Source organism: Pongo abelii, chromosome 10 (assembly GCF_028885655.2).
Source record: "Pongo abelii isolate AG06213 chromosome 10, NHGRI_mPonAbe1-v2.0_pri, whole genome shotgun sequence".
NCBI classification, from domain to species: Eukaryota; Metazoa; Chordata; class Mammalia; order Primates; family Hominidae; genus Pongo; species Pongo abelii.
This window is the reverse complement of record NC_071995.2, coordinates 5897781-5918216: the sequence shown is the minus strand read 5'-3', so window position 1 is coordinate 5918216 and position 20436 is coordinate 5897781. Positions and strand designations below refer to the sequence as shown.

General features: G+C 44.4%; 1 protein-coding gene across 2 annotated transcripts in view; it reads left to right on the top strand.

Annotated features, from left to right (window-relative positions):
• ANO2 (anoctamin 2) overlaps positions 1-20436 on the top strand; it is a 388517-nt gene that overhangs the window by 83817 nt on the left and 284264 nt on the right. For both annotated transcript variants that reach the window (XM_054526733.2, XM_054526736.2), the window contains exon 4: positions 13599-13697. In XM_054526733.2, the coding sequence (XP_054382708.1) occupies positions 13599-13697 (99 nt within the window). The remainder of the gene's footprint in view (positions 1-13598; positions 13698-20436) is intronic.

Below are 20436 nucleotides of genomic sequence, written 5' to 3'. Positions count from 1 at the left end.
TCAAAGTACAACTCAAGGTCCCTCTCCTCCACAACATGCCCTCTGGCTCTAGCCCAGAGTCAGCTCTTTCCAGTAGTTTCTTATATCAGTGAGAATGCTTGTTCATATTAGCAGAACATCCAACTCAAACCAGCTCAAACAACAAAGGGAATTTATAAGCTCATGTGATCAGGAAGCCCATAAGCACATCTGGTGAGGCTTGATCCCTCAGCTCCCATGATGTCCCTAAAGACAACCAATTTCTCCATCTTTCTGCTCAACCGTCTGCAGGGTCCACTTCATCTTTTGTTTTCTCACTGATCCCCCTTGCTGACCCAGGACTTCCCTTTATGGAGTGAATTGATGGCCACTGTTATCCCCCAGAGTCTGACGGAAGGAGAAATCTGCTTTCCCTAGAAACCCTGGCCATTATTTCCTCACATCTTATTGGTTTTGACCACATTACAAGCATATTCCAGAAGCAGTCGTTGTGGCAGAGGGTTGGATATGCTGATTGGCTCAAACTAATTGGGCATAGCCTTGGATTTGGGATGGGATCAATTCTGCTAAAAACATATGGCTGAGCTCCAGTAGGGGTGTTTCTCTCAGAGCAAAACTTGGCAACTATTGGTGAGTGAAAGGGGAGATGACAAACAAATGGTCATTCATTGTCGTCCTGTCCCTTTGGACATTAATTGCCCTGGTCGTGATCTGTCCCAGGTATTAGATATCATTTATCAGGTTTCCAGAGAGAATAAAAATGATGTGACTGCATGATGGTATGGTGGCATGATGGTGTGAATGAATGATGGTGTGGATGTATGATGGTGTGATTGCATGATGGTGTGATTGCATGATGGTGTGAATGCATGATGGTGTGATTGAATGATGGCGTGATTGCATGATGGCGTGAATGCATAATGGTGTGATGGCCTGATGATGTGATGGCATGATCGTGTGAATGCATGATGGTGTGATGGCATGATGGTGTGATGGCATGATGGTGTGGTGGCATGATGGTGTGAATTCTTGATGGTGTGAATACATGATGGTGTGAATGTATGATGGTGTGATGGCATGCTGGTGTGAATGTATGATGGTGTGAATGCATGATGGTGTGATGACATGGTAGTGTGGTGGCATGATGGTGTGAATTCTTGATGGTATGAATTCATGATGGTGTGAATGCATGGTGATGTGATGGCAGGATGGTTTTAATGCATGATGGTGTGAATGCATGATGGTGTGAATGCATGATGGTGTGATGGCAGGATGGTGTGGTGGCATGATGGTGTGGTGGCATGATGGTGTGGTGGCATGATGGTGTGAATGCATGGTGGTGTGAATGCATGATGGTGTGAATGCATGGTGGTGTGAATGCATGATGGTGTGAATGCATGATGGTGTGGTGGCATGATGATGTGGTGGCATGATGGTGTGAATGCATGGTGGTGTGAATGCATGATGATGTGAATGCATGGTGGTGTGAATGCATGGTGGTGTGAATGCATGGTGGTGTGAATTCATGATGGTGTGAATGCATGATGGTGTGACTGCATGATGGTGTGATGACATGATGGTGTGGTGGCATGATAGTGTGAACGCATAGTGGTGTGAATTCATGATGGTGTGAATGCATGATGGTGTGATAACATGATGGTGTGGTGGCATGATAGTGTGAACGCATAGTGGTGTGAATTCATGATGGTGTGAATGCATGATGGTGTGATGACATGATGGTGTGGTGGCATGATAGTGTGAACGCATGGTGGTGTGAATTCATGATGGTGTGAATGCATGATGGTGTGATGACATGATGGTGTGGTGGCATGATAGTGTGAACGCATGGTGGTGTGAATTCATGATGGTGTGAATGCATGATGGTGTGAATGCATGATGGTGTGATGGCTTGATGGTTTGAATGCATGATGGCATGATGGCATGATGGTGTGATGGCATGATGTTGTGGTGGCATGATGTTGTGGTGGCATGATCGTGTGATGGCATGATGGTGTGATAGCATGGTGGTGTGATGACATGAAGGTGTGGTGACATGATGGTGTGATGGCATGATGGTGTGGTGACATGATGGTGTGATGGCATGATGGTGTGAATGCATGTGGTTGTGATGGCATGATGGTGTGATGGCATGATGGCTTATATTTCTTTCATATGCCCTAACTCTTAGCACATTGCCAAGCACACAGTCGTTGCCCAATAAATACTTGTTGAATTGAACTTTGTTGGGATGATTGAATCATAGGAAAATAGTGTAGAGATTCTTTAAGGGAGAGATGAGTCACTGCTAAGAGAAGGCAGGGGCATATCCTTGTGGGGGAGGGGAGTTAATTACTGATAACATAAAGGGTTTAGAGAGGTGTCCTGAGGTTGGAAGAAAAGTAACAAAATCAAGGAATCATGCAAATTTTAAGTCAGGAGAGACATTAGAGATAATGAAGAGATAGGGATACTTTTAGAGGTAATATGACCAGCTTTTAAATGCCTGGGAATGCTTCTCTCTGAGTGGGATATTTTTCACATGGGCCAAATAAATGAAAGACAGGAAGGGGATACTGGGCATTCTTGCTCAAAGGTTTGATGGCTATTAAGTGTAGTGGTGCTCACAGGGTGATCCTGTGATTTACTTGTCTAGCCTCGGACATTTTTGAGAATGCTAAAATCCTAAACTTGATGGGATGATGAGGCAAGAGGAATAAACAGGGACTGTTCCAGACCAGCCAGGACCTACTGATCATCTGTGGTCTGAGTATCTACTAATGACCAGCTAGGGCACCCCTTTGCTCATTGCTCTCTTGCCTTCCATTCCTCAGGCACTGAAGTGCTCTCCGTGTCCTGGTGGGGGCGAGGGAGAGACACACCCGTTGCTGAGGGTTAGGGTCCACAGCATCTGATTCCACTTGCAGGATGGCGACTGTCCAGAACAATTTCACTGTGATGAATAGGAAAGAGCAGCATTTTCCTTGGGTCTTTCCTCACAGTTCATCCAGGATCCCCTGTTTGGACTGGTTCTGTGTGCTGGAAGCCCAGGCAACAGCCTACTGGCCTCCCTGAGTTTTGGGAGAGGCCCTGTTCTTTCTGCCAACATCTTTGGGGCTTATGGATTGTCATTCTCTCATTTTTGGTAGAAATGTTGCATCTGGCTACTTTCAGCCTGTTATCTTTGAGCATCGCAAACTCCCAAGAGAAATGTTCACTTTTATCTTCAACCTCACTTGGTGGTGTTCAGTTAACATGCCAGGGGCTATTGCCTCGGTGGGCTCAGCTATGATTTTTTTTTATGTGGGATCCAAGAAGCATGATGGGATTCCCATAGGGGTCAAGGACATGTGTTTTTTGACCCTAGGGGCATGGGTATGCCCTGTGCTTTGAGTACCAAGGCAGAGATTTCACAGTGCCTATCCCTGTACTTGCTCTTTAAAAAATCCTTTTGTAGACACTTCATAGTTTACAAAAACCTTCATATGTACAACCTATTTGATTCTGAGATACCATGAAATCATTATTCACTTTTGAATATTTATTATTAATTAAAAGCTAACAAATATATAACATATTGTTAAGTAAATGATGTTTATTTAACATAAAACATTATAATTAAAAATAATGATTTTTTAAAACAAAAAAAGTTACAAGAAGTGTTGCATTGTTTTACATTTTTGCATATCTTTTCTCTGTAGCCTTTTTGAGGTATAACTGATGTACAGTAAACTGCACATATTTAAAGTATCCAATCTGTTGAGTTTTGACATATGTTCAAAACTATCACTGTGAAACCATCACTGTCTTGTAATCAAGATAATGAACATATCTACCACCCCCAAACGTTTCCACAGGTCCTTTTGTAAAGTCTATCCTTCTCTCCTCCAGGTGGTATTATTATTAATTATTAAAATTATTTAACATTGCCTGCCAATCCGAGAGAGCTTTGGTGGCTTGTTGGAAATGGTGCAGCTGGTAAGTGACAGAGCTGGGGCCCAAGGCCTGGTCCTCAGGCTCCAGAACCCATGGCCTTCCCGGGGCCTATCTTACGTGGTGAGGATTATTCCCTATTTCTTCCACCTGTAGGATTTCTGAAGTAGAATAATGCCCAGAGAAGCCTTAGTCACACTCTGTTGCTGACTCCCCATAGGTTAGGTCTTTCAAGGTGCTGTGCTGCCTTTGGGGTCCTCTGCAGCTCAGGGGTTGAGTGGGGAGGAGGTTCTCTCACCCTTGATATGTTGGAGGGTGTATTAATCTGTTCTCATGCTGCTAAAAAAGACATACCAGAGACTGCGTAATTTATAAAGAAAAAGAGGTTTAACGGACTCACAGTTCCACGTGGCTGGGAAGGCCTCCCAATCATGGTGGAAGGTGAAAGGCACGTGTTTGCATGGCAGCAGACAAGAGAGAATTGAGAACCAAATGAAAGGGGTTTCCCCTCACCGTCTCTACTAAAAAAAAAAAATACAAAAAATTAGCTGGGTGTGGTGGTGGGTGCCTGTAATCCCAGCTACTCAGGAGGTTGAGGCAGGAGGATTGCTTGAACCTGGGAGGTGGAGGTTGCAGTGAGCCAAGATTGCGCCATTGCACTCCAGCCTGGGTAACAAGAGTGAAATTTTGTCTCAAAAAAAAAAGAAAGAAAGAAAGGGGTTTTCCCTTATAAAACCATCAGCTCTCTTGTGAGCTTATCCACTACCACGAGAACAGTATGGGGTAAACCGCCCCCATGATTCAATTACCTCCCACCAGGTCCCTCCTGCAACATGTGGGAATTATGGGAGCTACAATTCAAGATGAGATTTGGGCAGGGACAGTCAGACCCTATCAGAGGGTTTGACTCCTCAGTCTCCCTGGGCTCCCCTCACTGCTTCCTCTTCACCTGGGATTTGAGGAGTTGTTCCTGGGCTGCCTCTGGCTGGAGTGCAATGATGTGTGATACACAGAGTGGAGACTGTGGTGATAGGTCCAGAGATCACCCGTTCTGGGTGTCTGCCCAGGTTGGCACCCAGAAATACGACAAAAGTGGCTGAGTTTTCATGTCCATAGGACCCTGGGTTGTCCCTGGTTGTTGGTTGGGAACCAGGTGAAGTCTTTTCCATAAGAAGGAAGGGTCCTGCTGCTGGTCTTGGTGGGTCTCTGGGATGGGGCTTGGTGGGCATTTGGTTCTGTCTTCTGCCTCTGCTTACTATTGGCCACCCTCACCTTGGCCCATGCAGGACAGGGTTGGAGAGGAGACTCCAGTACTCTCATCCAGGAGCTCCCAGGAGAGCAAATTTCTATCTTTCCTTCCCTAGGTAGGAAGTTCTTCCCTGTGCTTAATCCCAAATCCCTGTGTCTCGGGAGGACCAGGCAGAGCCTGCCCCGATCAGAGGCCGTACATTCTTGAGAGCCAAAAGGAAGTTAAGGCTTTGATCTTCACGATGACACAGGTAGACTATGGTGTTCCTCAAATGGAGCAGATGGGAGGCCTGTCTCAGATGAATTCCTGCTCTTATTTCAAAAGCCCTCTGTCTCAAGGCTACACCTCACCCTCCTCCTTTGCCTGTGACGATGGCTGCCCTGGCCACCATCTCAGCACCCCTGTCTTCTAGCTGCGTGAGCTTCAATAGTGATGATCTGAGAGTGTGGGGCTCCCAGCAGGTGCTGTTGGGGGCGCTGGTGATGTCTTAGGGGAGTCCAAGGGAGTCTGTCTCCTCTCTGCTCCTCCATCGTCGACAGGCTCATCCCCCGACCCTTCCTTACAGCGCCATTCCCGGGCGCCGATGTGCTGCAGCTGATGTTCTTAGCTCACAGCAGGGCCCGGGACCAGAGTACACTCAGGCCCCTTGGGTCAGCATGGAGGTGGCTTGGCAGGGCTGTGGGGAAGGAGGCCTGAGGAGTATCAGTTTCCAGTGTTTGGCTAGGGCTGCCTCCCGCTCACTCTTGTCTCTCTAGAGAGAGGACGTTGTCTTGTTTATCCACATGCAAGCTTTGGATAACAACAAGAAGACAAAAAGAATGAGGATAACTTCACCAGGAGCACAGCCTGCAGTCCCTGCTAGGGGCCTGGAGTGCGGAAGAGAGGTGGCTGGGGGTACTAGTCCCTGCTTCCCTCACTCCCTAGCCCATTCCTCCTTCCCCTGCTTCCCTAATTTCTTGTGAAGGGAGGGGCTGCAGGATTGCCACGGATGGTTGGCAGCCCTCAGGATGGCAGGGTGGGATGAATGCTGGTCCCACGAGACCTGGGTCTGCTTGTAATTAGCTGTATGTCTATGCTTATGCAGCACAGACTCTTGGGCTGCAGGTCTTCCTTTGTTACTGGAGAAAGATATGTTAGGTGTGCTTGGAGGTGTTTCCAACTCTAGAGTCCTGTGGCCAAATCAGTTCACCATTCTGAAATTCCTCTGTGTCCCTAAGCTGGCCCTGCCTTGAACTGTCAGCATGGGGTGTTGACTAGCATCATGGCAGTCTAATGCTTGCTGAGTGAAGACATCAAAGACTGACATTTGAAGCCTTGTCTATTTTCCAGAGTATTCCTGATTCTTCTCCTTAATGCTATAACACCCCCAGAAGCCTATGAGGCAGAAAACTTTCTGATATATCCAGTTCAGGTTGTGTTTTGTGAGCACGAGTGAGGCTGTGTCAATTCCTTTGGCCTCTAGGAAAGGGAACAGTGGTCTGCAAATGCAGTGAGCATCTGGGGCTATTAAGAGGATGGAGAGGCCCTCCAAGATCTTTAGATGGTTCCTGGTCAGGTGGAAACTTTAGTAACTTTAGCTGTGAATATGAGAGACACATTCAAAAATGACACTTAAGGGTAATTGAATTATTTTCTCAAAACTGAATTAGATTTAAATTCTGTTGGCCAAAGGTCACCAATTACTTTGTGGGCCATGGTAGCTAATTTTTAGAGATCGGTTACAGGATCCAAATGCAATACAGTATATGTGTACTGAATAGGAATATATGTACTGAATAGGAATATGTGTACTGAATAGGAATACAGTATATGTGTACTGAAGTTGCCAGAAATATTTACTGAGCACTTACTATATGTCAGGTACTGTGGTGGCTGCTAAGGACAAAGCAAACAACAAGACAGACTCATTCTTTGTCCTCATGGAGCTACAGGTCTAGCAGAGAAGAAGGGTATGAGATGCCTAGTGACACAATGATAGTGATAGCGGGTCCATGCTGTGAAGGAGAAAGACGAGGAATTGTACAAACAAGAGGAAGGGACCAGGCATAATCCACGACTCAGGAAGAGGCTCCCTGAGGGAGGAATGTTTAAGCTGAGACCCAAATAGGAGTTGGGTGGGATGGGGGATGATGAGAGCTTTGCAATGGAGGGATAGAATGTGAGGAGGCTTGAGGGTGGGAAGCTGGTGGAACAGCCAGATGACAGTGAGAAGGGCTGGGTGCTGGAGCCTGGGGAGGAGGGTGAGAGGGGCTGGTACCTTAGACCATGTGCAAATCATCAGGCTTGCTGTCGAGTTAACTTTAGAGAGGAAGCGGGGTAGGGAGGGAGTGAGACGTCAGCAGACTGGGCAGGGCACAGGTTCAAGATGAGACGTGACTTAGCCTCTTTGTGAACTCAGTTCTCTACCAGTTTACTTAGTGGAGGACCAGGTCTGGGAAACCAGTGGACATCATGAGTTAAAAGAAATGGACAGGTCAGATGCGGTGACTCATGCCTGTAATTCTAGCACTTTGGGAGGCCAAGGCAGGTAGATCGCTTGAGTTCAAGAGTTTGAGATCAGGCTGGGGAAAATGGCAAAACTCCATCTTTAAAAAAGTATTTAAAAATTAGCTGGGTATGGTGGTGCACACCTGTAGTCCGAGCTTCTCGGGAGGCTGAGGTGGGAGGATTGCTTGAACCTGGGAGGTGGTTGCAGTGAGCCAAGATCGTGCCACTGCTCTCCAGACTGGGAGACAAAGCAAGACCCCATCTTGGAAAAAAAAAAGAGAGAGACCGGTGAACTCAGAAGTCAGGCTCTGATTGAGGAGTATTCATTTTATTCATTTCCTTTGGCCACAGTACTCACACCGTCTTCTTGGGTAACTCTCCCTGATACCAAGATCTAGAGAAGCAGGGTTTGTAGGGCTTTATGAAAATGGAGTCACAGTGAAAGGATTGCATAGTTTTTTGAGACATTTCAACTAAGCTAGAGACATTTCCTGCTCTGTTATATATTTCACATTGCTTGTCCCTGGAAAAATTACCTACTTTAGACTGACAGGCCTGGGCCTTCCTACAGAAATATCTGTGCCCTGGTTCTCCCTTCTCTGATGACAAGGACCAAATTATGTGTTACAGCTCATTTTACACGAACTGACGTTTTAGTTGCCTGTTGAGATTTAGGAGTCCCACCAGTCATATTGATTACTTATTTATAACATCTTCTTTAGGGATGGGTTATATCCTCTGATGGCTAATCTCTTAATGTTGTGTTAAATTTCCTGTCGATTTCAGCAAGTTATATTTTCTGACCTTGTCCCCAAATTCTGGAGATGCACTATATTTTGAACCTGTGATTTCCTTTAGGACATGTGGGACATTTTGAAAATCTTGTAGATAATTTTAAAAGTGAAAGACAATAAAGGAACCAGGATTACTCATTCATACTTTTAATCTAACGGTAACTGGTTTTCCCCAGTGAGGACCTGCTGTGTGTGCAGTCTCGTGCTAGGTGCTTGAAGAATAGAGAAGAAGTTTCAGATACTGTCCCACAGTCGAGAAGCAGTCATTTTACCTGGGTAGAGCTAATCTCTATAGTAATGCCTGACGTTTATTGAACACTCCACATTTCAGGCACACTAGCAGGGACTTCACCTACTTCATCTGCAATTCTCACAACAGCCATGCAACATTTCTCATCCTCCTTATTCAGATAAAGAAGGTGAGGCTCATTTGGTTAAGTGACTTACCTAAGCTCCCACAGCTGCAAAATTCCGGAGGCAAATCATTTTTTTTTTAAATAATTGAGGCATAGGTCTCTGTTTATTTTCAGGCGGTGAAGATTCCAGAATTAGTGGGAAATACTGATTCTATTTGAATCTCTAAACTATGAGGGAAGCTATACACCTAGATAGTTTTTTTCCCTTTCTAATCTTGTTCCATAATTAATTTTGTTTTTTTTCAGTATTTTGCTATTAGAACTAATGCTGTCACAAATATATTTTTTCCTTTTACTTTTAGTTGACATAACTGTACATACTTATGGGATACAGAGTGATATTTTGATACATATATGCAATGTGTAATGATTAAATCAGGGTAGTTAGCATATCTGTCACCCCTAATATATAATTTCTTTGTGTTGTAAACATTCACAATCCTCTCTTCTAACTTTTTGGAAACATACAGTAAATTATATGAATCCTACCCAGGCAGTGCTGCAGAACACTAGAAGGTATTCATCCTCTCTAGCTTAACTTTGGATCCATTAACCAACCAACCTCTCCCCATCCTCCCCTCCCCACGTTTTCCCCAGCCTCTAATAACCACAATTCTTTTTTTTTTTTTTTTTTTTTTTTGAGATGGAGTCTTGCTGTCGCCCAGGCTGGAGTGCAGTGGCGCGATCTCAGCTCACTGCAGGCTCCACCCCCTGGAGTTCACGCCATTCTCCTGCCTCAGCCTCCCACGTAGCTGGGACTACAGGCGCCCGCCACCTCGCCCAGCTAATTTTTTGTATTTTTAGTAGAGACGGGGTTTCACCATGTTAGCCAGGATGGTCTCGATCTCCTGACCTCGTGATCTGCCTGCCTCGGCCTCCCAAAGTGCTGGGATTACAGGCGTGCCACCGTGCCCGGCCCAATAACCACAATTCTATGCTCTACTTCCATAAGCTCAAATATTTTTTAGCTTCCACATATGAGTGAGAACATGTGGTATTTGTCTTTCTGTGTCTGGCTGTTTCACTTAACATGATGTCCTCCAGGCTCATCCATATTGCTGTGAATAGCAGGATATCATTCTTTGTATGGCTGAGTACTATTCCAGTGCACATATGTATATACATATCACATTTCTTTTATCCATTCTTCTCTTGATGGACATTTAGGTTGATTCAACAAATAATCTAATTAAAAACTGGGCAAAGGATCTAAATAAACACTTCACAAAAGAAGACATAGAAATGGACAACAGGTATATGAAAAAATGCTTAACATCACTGATCATCAAGGAATGCAAATCAAAATCACAATGAGATATCATCTCACCCCAGTTAGAATGGCTATTATAAAAAAAGACCAAAAAAATAAAGGCTGGCAAGGATGCAGTGAAAAGGGAACTCTCACATACTGCTGGTAGGAATGTAAATTGGTATAGCCATTATGGAAAGCAGAATGGAGGTCCCTCAAAAACGAAAAATGGAACTAGCATATGACCTAGCAATCCCATTCTTGGGTATGGATCCAAAGGAAAAGAAATCAGTATATCAAGGGGATACCTGCACCCCCATGTTTATTGCAGGACTATTCACAATAACTAAGGATTCAGATCTTATTCTGTCTAACTTGGAAGCTCCAAGGTCTTCCACTCCCCTACTATGCCTAAAAGAACCCACATCCACAAGCAGAGCAGAATGGGTGTTGGAGTGGCCTAGGGGACAAGGAAAAATTTTTTTAAAGTCAATACATGTTAACCTTCGGGTTTAGATTCCTGGGGGATGCATTCGGTGATGGTTGTGCTCCGGAGCTTTCAAGGAGTTATTTTTTTCTCTGGAGACACAGCCAGTCACATCAGCTAATATTTCACAATGGTGGGTATGTTTTCCTTTTTATGAGAAGGTAACAATATTGCACAGTGTGAAAGGAACATGACTAGATCCACAAAACTGCATTCCTGCTTTTGTTTTCATTTAAAATAAGTTCCTTTTGAGGAGAGTAGAGATGCATGCTCTGCCGGAGGAAGTTAACAACCCCATACTGGGAAACGATTTTGCATTGGTTAGTGTAAGATTAGGCTGCAATTGATAGAGCCTCTAAAATCACCGTGGATAAACAAGGTAGAATTCTACCTTTCACGTAAAAATCTAAAGGCAGCCCAGGGCTGCTATGACACTCTCTAGAGCCAGAGCCAGCTTCTCTCTTGACAACTTTGCTGTTTCTGGCCCGGACTTTAACCTCAAGGTCTAAAATGTCTGTGTCCATCTTCCAGGCAGCAGGTTAAGGGGATGGAAGAAAATGACGGGGCAAAAAGCACCTACTTGCTGTGTTTGAAGAAGGTTACCAGATACTTCCACCTCGCGACACTGGCCAGAAATACTGTTTATGGAAACACCTCATTGCAAGGGAGATGTGGTCTTAATGCTGGACAGCCATGTGCTTTGTTAAAAATGAAGAACATGAGAACAGCTGTCAGGCTACAGCTAGCAGTCTGCCACCAAGGTCTTGGAATTTGACCCTTGCCCTCCCAACCCTACCTCAAACTTAGAACATCTGCACCCACTTAATGGACATTTGTTACGCACTTGAGCCACCGACCCTAAAGAAAGTTAAAACAGCATTCATCACAATCTGAAAATAAAGACAAAGGGTAATATGTTAACATTCGTAATCGTCGTGATCTCCTCTTAGCGAGAGGGATGATGCTGTTTGCCATCTTTCACCAAAAACATAACTTCTGGAGCCGTGATGGAGAGCTGGGCTTGCAGGTCAGCTTCACAGATGGTTTCTTTTCTTTCCCTTTATTTTCACTTAATTGGAAAAGCTTAAATTACAGTTAGAAGTAGCAGCAAGTGATTGATGATTCTATCTAGTAGTCCTGCAAAACCAAAGATAAAATTGGGGAGATTTCTTGCTGAAGGCCGCTTTCAGTATTTTGTCAGAACGATGACACACTTGGGATTGGGAAGGTTTCATTTTAAGGCTGCCACATAGGTTCCTTATCAACCCTTGGATTTGATTTTAGCCTAAACACATGTCTTTGTATTGTGTTACAGTCCTTGGGTGTGTTTCTTAATTATCCTGAGTGACTATGTCATATCTGAACACTATTTTTATTGCACTATCTGTGTAACTTTGGGCAAATCATTTACATTTTCCCTGCCTTGGTTTTTTCAGCTGTGGAACAGAGATTGTGGTAGTACTGGCCTTACAGCATAGTTGCAAATATTGTCTGAGCTAATGCACGTGACCACCTAACTCGGTTCTGGCGCATAATACACACTCAATAAATATGCGTTGTGGTAATTGTTATTTTCAGATATTTTCAAACTCTAGACTACCCAAGCCTTTCACACCATAGTCCAATCTCCTTATGAAATCTTGGTTTATTCTTCATTTTTCTGCCTTGTAAGTCATGAGCTTTCTTCCTCAAAGTGAGGTTTGGTTCTGGACGTTTGAATTACTGAACATATTTTGGAGCTGCCATTGAAGAATAATAGAAATAGTTTTCACTTGCATTAATGAGTGCCATCAGACATCTTTTTATTTTGTTCCTCATCTCAAAAACACATGTGAGCACCTCCATAGGCAGTGTTCTTCAGGGGGGGACGTAGTCTTCTATTTGCCGTCTATCTCTCTGCCAGGCACACTGAAAATGCAGACAGTCAGAGCCTGTGAGTTGAAGATTTTCTACATAGTCTTCAACACTAAACCAAGATCAGAGGGCGGAATGAAGGATTGTGCTATCAGCTTGTTCCTTCTCTCTGAACACAGTGAAGGAGTTTAAACACAATGCTTGTGCTTAATTTTGCAGGTAGTTTTAGAAACTTCTCACCAATAATGAGACTTTTGCCAGTTTTTCCTACTTGGTTTTGGTCCTCTTTAGTTCTTTAGTGACAAAATTAATTAAATTCATATCAGAAAGTATTTTTTCCCCTTTGTGTGCTTGTTCTGAAAAAAAAAGTGAGTGTTTATTTGAAGATGAGGTGCCTTCCTCTCATAATCTGACACCTATTTGTAACAGACATGGTGACAAGGGCCAGATGAATTGCTGGGTCAATGAAACCTGATTTTCAAATACTCATCACTGCATTTTCTGTCCTTATTTTTCATGTTTTGAGAGAAATCAACACACAACACAGTCACTTATCCTGAGACATAGATTCATGCTCTGTATTCATATAGGAGCCCTGTTTATATTATCTTGCAATGTACCATTGTCATTATGATTTATAGTATTACTTCTGGGCTCTAGTAGATCACTTTTGTGGTTTGGGGCTATAACGGCATGACAGTAGAACAAAAATACAAACTTGAACAATAAACAGTAAAAACGTGTGAATGGAGACAAGTTGCAGGCTATTCACTGAATGTGAGCAGTGGAAAACCAACCACTTGTTATTAAGAGTGTAATGAGATTTCCATGAAAATCATGATTGCTTATATTTCAAATCTGTGACCAAAATTGTTTTAACTTGCTTTTTTTTTTTCCTCTGAAGCTACCAAACTTCCAGGGGCCACACTTTGGGAACACTATCCTACTGTTTTCGATGAGAGCATTTTTGGAATAGACTGATGAACTGGGTACAGGTGGGAAGGGACTGGTCCCTGGTGAATTTTAAAGAGAACGAAAACGAGAAACTGAAGAACAACGGGTTGGGCTTCTTGGTGTGGAACAGTTGAAGAACCAGGAATTTAAGCTATGTCCTTACAAGTGTTTCCATTTGTTCTTTCTTTGTACCTTGCAGAATAAAAGCCAGGGCTCCATCTTTGTCCGGATACACGCCCCGTGGCAGGTGCTGGCCAGAGAGGCAGAATTCTTGAAGATCAAAGTTCCTACCAAGAAAGTATGAGCATGTTTCTCCTGGGTTGTGGGCCTCCTGAGGGCTGGATGGATGCAAATAATTTGGGAATAGGGCCAGGTGGGATGTGGGTTTTGTGGAATCGAAATCACACTTGCCTCCCCAGGGACCCATGATGCGGGGAGGTGGGGAACGGGGAAGAGTTGGGGTGGGGAGGGAGATCCTCCCACCTAAGAGCACTGGCTGGGTTTGCTCCATGAGAAGCAACACATTGTCCCTGTCCGTGTTCTTCATTTTTCTGTTTCACCTCCCTTCTCTCTCTTCTCAGGGTCCTAGTACAGCCAGACACTTCTTTAGTGAATAGAGTAATGAGAGAAGGCTGCAAGCCACGCTGACTGAGTCAGCAGTGTGCAGGGGAAACAGCACCAATTTACTGTGGAGATAACCTATTCTAGTTACGATTTTGTCACTATATATTGTGTGGTGGTGGGTTTCACTTTTCTCCTCTGTAAATAAGAAGGTTCTTAATCAAGGGAATTGATTGAGATCACCTGCTAAGTGTTTTCAAACTGCTCATGCCAGTGTCGCATCCCTGGGAATTTGACCTACTTGGTTGGTATGGAATGAAGTTCTCATCAGTGTTAGGCAAAAAATCCCCAGGAGGTTCTGATGCACGTCTGGGTTGACAGCCACACAGTTTAGATGATGTTTGAGGTAGTTTTTTTTTTTTTAATCCAGGATGGTCTATACATAATTTAAAAATCTACCCAGAAGCCAGGCACAGTGGCTCGCACCTGTAATCCCAGCACTTTGTGGGGGAGAAGTGGAAGGATCCCTTGAGGTCAGAAGTTTGAGACCAGCCTGGGCAACATAGCAAAACCCCACCTCTACCAAAAAAAAAAAAAAAAAAAATCTGCCTGGGGAATTTCTAGGTGACATGTCTCCTTGTGTAACAAAATCTAGCAAATAGCTCCAAAGAGAAAGGAAGCATGTGCTCACAGATACTCTGTTCTTTATTCATTAGGTATTTTAGGGGAAAGGGGTGGCTATTGACTTTGACCATCTGCGATGTCTCTTAGGGAGGGTCCTGTGGCAGATGGCACTCTAGTTTAACCATGGGTGAACTGTGGGTGGTCTCTCTTTCTTTCTCTCTACCCCCTCTTCTCTCTCTCTCATATACACCACACACACACACACACACACCCCTTTCCATAGTGTAGTTGTATACGTGCTGACTTACCATGGCAAAGATCATCTTGCTCTTTGTAACTACCATCATCATAGTTTTCATGCTGCCCACTGTGAACAGAATTCCATATTTGTTGCCTTCTCTACCACCACTGTAATCACCTGCCCCCTCGTCACCATGCCCACTCTCAGTGCTATCATTATAGTCAGCAACACCATTCTGATTTACATTGTTGGCTAACACCATTTTCACTACCAACAGATCTGCTATCTCCATCAAAAATCACTCATCAAATACCAGCATGTGACTGATACCATCATGAATCCTCTACTTGAGAAGAATAAAGTCTATGGGTTCTGTTCTTATAGATTTATTACAATGGACAATAACTCCATGGCAGCTGGACAAATGCTTATTAAGCAATGAACAAACACAAACACAAATATTAGCTATAAACATTTTGCCAACAAAAGGTGATTTTTGGTGTTGGGGAGGGGGGGGTCACATGCCTGAAGTGTCTCAGTTTCACAAGGAATATGCTGTGTCTTTCCCCTTCAATTGCGCTGCTGCGTTTTTTTGTCTCCTAGTTTCAGTCCTCTCACTCCTAATACTGCAGCCCTCAAATGCGGGCGCCATCTTAGTTTTGGATCTCTGCTCCTCCTTAGCTGATGTTCTCTGGAGTTCCTGGCAACATGTTACTAGTTTCAGCTTTGGGTGGAGGCTTCTGCTTCCTCCTGGTGGGGTCCTATTTTGGCCAACCCTATCTCCTCTTTCTTCTGTCTTCCTTCTAACTCCAATATATTATTCTCCTTTCTCTCTGGTTTATCTGAATGTGTAATGTTCTCTTAACCTCATTCTATTTCTGTCTTGTTTCCTATGTTTTAATCTCTGCTGCTGATCCTTGGAAAGGAGGTGAGCAAAACTCTAATGCCCATGTTATGATTTCCATCCCCCAGGGTAATCCTTTTAGGGGAAACCTAGAGGCATAGGAAAAGTGTGTCCTTTTTCAACCTCCGCTTGCTTATTTTCCTTCTTTGCTTTCCTTCCCATCTTTCTGCTCTCATTCTTTTCCTTCTCTTCTCTCTTCCTTCCACCCCCCACCTCTGATGCCTTCTCTTAGCCTCTCTCTCTGTTCTTTGCACACCCTATGACACCCCCACATCTCTCTTTTTTTTTTTTTTTTTTTGAAATGGAGTCTTGCTCTGTCGCCCAGGCTGGAGTGCAGTGGTGCGATCTTGGCTTACTGCAATCTCCGTCCCCCAGGTTCAAGCAATTCTCCTGCCTCAACCTCCTGAGTAGCTGGGATTACAGGTGCGCATCACCACGCCCAGCTAATTTTTGTATTTTTAGTGGAGACAGGGTTTCTCCATGTTGGCCAGCTAGTCTTGAATTTCTGACTTCATGATCTTCCTGCCTAGGCCTCCCAAAGTGCTGGGATTACAAGCATGAGCCACCACACCCAGCCAGACACCTCCACATCTCTTGTCTTTCTGCCACCTTCTCCTCCTCAGTCCCAGACTTGGCTTCCCCGGTAGTGCTTGCCTTTGGTCCCTCTGGTATCTCCTTTATCCTTTCACACGCTTATGCTTTTTAGAGCATAGTTTTGGATAAATGACATCTTGGCCTTCAGAGTTTCAGTGCCCCTATACATTAGCTGTTTGGAACTTACATCTGTAGTTTTTAGGTGGTACCTGCATTTGAACTTGTAGATGAGTTGGTGAGGGTGAGAACATAGTATAAAGCAGCCATCTCTGGATTTTTCTCCCCACTTTCCATTTTGGTAGACACAGAGCTAGTTGAGTCCTCAGAAGAAGCGACTTTCTAACCTTGGTTCTGCAGTTATTCGTTCTGTGATTTGGGGACATCATCCCATCTCTCAGCGCCTCAGTTGCCTCATCTATGATATGGGCATACTCATACCTGTCCTATTTTTCTTAGAAGGTTGTTGTAAGGATCTGATTCTTAACCCGTGCTGTGTAAATGCAGGATTTTGTTGTGTCTGCTTTCTGAGACATTTTAATGTGTATTCTCAATTCTTAGTCCCCCAGTCAACTTCCTTTCTGACCAAAGAAGCAGCCAGCACTAATAGTGCTCCCTCTGTAAGAAAGTCCTTGGAGAGGCACTGAGGGAGCAGAAACAAGCCATGCCCTCAGGGTGCTGACAATCACAGGGCAGCATAGGGGGAGTGCAGGTGCCCAGACATCAAGGCAGTGATGGGATACTGTGTCAAGTAGTAACTCATTAGCCCAGCACCAATTCTGTTTGTCAATGTGGTGGGTTAGGGAGTAGGGAGAGGCAAAGCCATGTGGTTGCCCCTCCAAGGCTGCAGATAAAACAGAAAGAACTTTTTCCCAAAGTTTCTTGGTCCCAGAATCGACTCAGGGGGACTGTTTTGGCTTCCTTTTACCACATGGCCCCAGATCTTCCTTTTCTTTCTTTTCTTTTTTTTTTTTTTTTTTTTTTTTGAGATGGAGTCTCCCTCTGTCACCCAGGCTGGAGTGCAGTGGTACAATCTCGGCTCACTGCAACCTCTGCCTCCTGGGCTGAAGCGATTCTCTTGCCTCAGCCTCCCAAGTAGCTGGGACTATAGGCACGCACCACCATGCCCGGCTATTTTTTGTATTTTTAGTACAGACAGGGTTTCAACATGTTGGCCAGGCTGGTCTCGAACTCCTGACCTCAAGTGATCCATCTGCCTCAGCCTCCCAAACTGTTGGGATTACAGGCATGAGCCACTGCACCCGGCCCCAGATCTTCTTTTTATCATAGAAGGCAATGGCTTGTAGTGGAGCTCACAGAGGGTATTATACATAGATGAGGAGGGATATAACTTGGTATGCTGGGTAGGATGCTATGTTTGTAAAAATTAATCTGAGGCTCTCATCCCAGGGGTGGGGGGTCTGGGTTAAACCCAGTTCCTGAGTTGAGAGAGGAGCATAGAAAATGGAGGACGAGACTCGCTGTCTGTGGAGGGCTAGTGTTGGGGCTGGTGGCATGTTCTCTTTTTAAAATGGGTTTGGGAAGTGACCAAAATGAGAAAAAAACCACATTTGCTGGGAGCCACATCCTGGCGGCGAGGGGAGCGTGGAGGAAGAATGAGGCATGGCGTGGGATCAGTTAAGCATCCTCCAGGCAGTGGAGGTTTGGATCATAACTCAGTGGGGTCCAGAGAGACTGGGAAGATGGGGAGGAAATCACAAAATCGAGATCTCAAACCTGGACAAATCCATTGTAATGTGTCCAGGGACTCCAAGTCCTGAGCACAGATATTAACTGGGAGGGGGAATCTTGGAAGGAAGCATTTGTTTTCCAAAAACAACAACAGAAGAGCCAGCATTTTGTGAGAGACACTCAAGATCCATGCACAGAAGGGTGTGGGAAGGCCTGGCCTTTGGCCCCAAGCAGCCTGGGAAGGTTTGAAATGGCGGTATGGAAGCAGGTGCTTTCTTACGTCTGCTCATTACCGAGATGGCTCTTCTAGAGATTGTGGTCAACATTTCTGTTGATTTCTCATTTGCTTTTTTTGTATATATGAATAAACACTCCGTTTCTCATCCTTTACATTCTCTTATTTCTCAAGCCTCTAGCAGAGACAAGGTCGGTGCAGGCTATTAGGGATGACTTTCACATCAATGAAATCATATTAATCCAGCCAGAGTCCACTAAATTTGGAAGAAGTGACATGCCTGGGATGGGTGAAAAATCCCTTTTGTCCAATCGTCAGAGCTTTTGTAGCTATTGTTAATAGAGTGACTGATATTGCAGGGGTCTCATTTGCTGTCCCTCAGAGCATGCCAGAACTTTAGCTTATGTGTCCTTTGCATGCAAGTAGATGCTGTTAACTTCCAGCAAGTCATGCCTTTTTAGGAAAGCAGGCTCAGAGCTCCATGCATCTCCAAAACGGGAGTAATACACATTGTGGAGGGAAGAGGTGATGATGTACTCTGAATGCCTGGCAGAGAGGCACACACAACACATGAGAACTGCTGTTATTACTGCTGTTGGTATTGTTATTCATAGCAAGGTGTGCAGGCAGCGCAATTGGTACAAGACTAGGGCTGTTTCTGCTCTTTGACTCTCTTCTCTCTTCTCTGCAATGTTGGGGGAAGCAGGCCCAGTCCCTCAACTCTGCCAAGGCAGCCAGAAATCCAGACATGAAATCTGTGGAGATGCAGGAACAGATGGCCTTTGGACTATGTGCTGGGGATTTCCATTTCCTAGAGCACGGGTCCTTGGGGCATCTGTAAACACGATGGCTCCACCTGCGAGGTCTGCAGTGCAGTTGCTGGGAAAGCCAGTGAGAAGACTACTGGGGTCCCGTGGTGCAGGAGGCAGAGCTTGAAGGCACCCATTTTAAGGGAGAGACAGCAAACGTGACAAGTGGTCCACCTTGAGTTCTACTCTTGGCTCTGCCCCCATTAACCTGGGGTTACTTGATTCATGTCTTAGTCTGTTTCCTAAAATGGACTTGAGATGGATTACAACCAAAAGAATTTTGGTTGTAAAAGGACAGATAAAAAGAATCATGTAACTGGGGAGGAGGGGAGGTAGGGAAATGCAAGGGAAATGATGATAGTGGAAACTAAAAATAAGGGTGATGGATGCAGGTGAGACAGGGTTGCATTCTGGGCTTTCTGGTAGCCAAGACAGAAAGGACTGTGGCTCACAGTCGTCTGTAGGAATCAGCATCTGTTTTGCCAAAGGAGGCAAATTTTTCCTGTTGTAAAGGACATGAACAATACAAGGGACTATTTTTCAGTAATAAGTTTACTTAAGCTTCTGCAATGTTCTTCATGTGACCATTGCTTGCACTGATTCTGGATAAAACTGAGGATGTAATGTTAAACTGTAGTTGAGGGAGGGTTGAATACAGAGTAATGTCTGCAAATTTCTGAGGAGCTAACTGGGTTCAAAGATAAAGGTTCGAGCAGAAATGCCACTGACACTTTAATTCTTTTCAGTTGAACCCATGTTTTGAAATGTTTATGTCTAATAAACTGCATTTATTAAAGAATAAGTTATCTTCTTTTCCTGAACAGAAAACATATGTAATTGCTATTAAGCATTATTTATCAGTGTGAAAAAAATTGGTGTTTCCACACTGAGCTGATAGAATTCCAGTTAAAAAGCAAAGAAACTTGGCATTTTAGTTAGCTTCAGTGGCCTCTTAGGAGGGAAAGGTAATTCCATTTAGCTTTGGAAATGATTGCAAATTGTTCTCAGGTACTTGTTATTGTCTCTCTAGAGACTCTGACTTGGTAGCCCTGGCTTTTGCAAAAGCTTCACAGGAGGACCTCTTCCTGGCTCATGGTGCTCGCCCGGCCTCAGGGACACTACTCAGCCAGGACTGCAGCACCTCTTATTTCTCAGTTATCCAGATTTGCGGCTTGTATCAGTTAGCGTTCTCCAGAGAAACAGAACCAACAGGACACACACACACATACACACACACACACACACACACACACACAAAGAGTGAGAGAGAGAGAGAGAGGTGTTATGAGGAATTGGTTAATACAATTATGGGGGCTGGGAAGTCTCAAGATCTGCAGTTCATGCGAGGAGAGCTGATGGTATAGTTCCAGTCTATGTCCA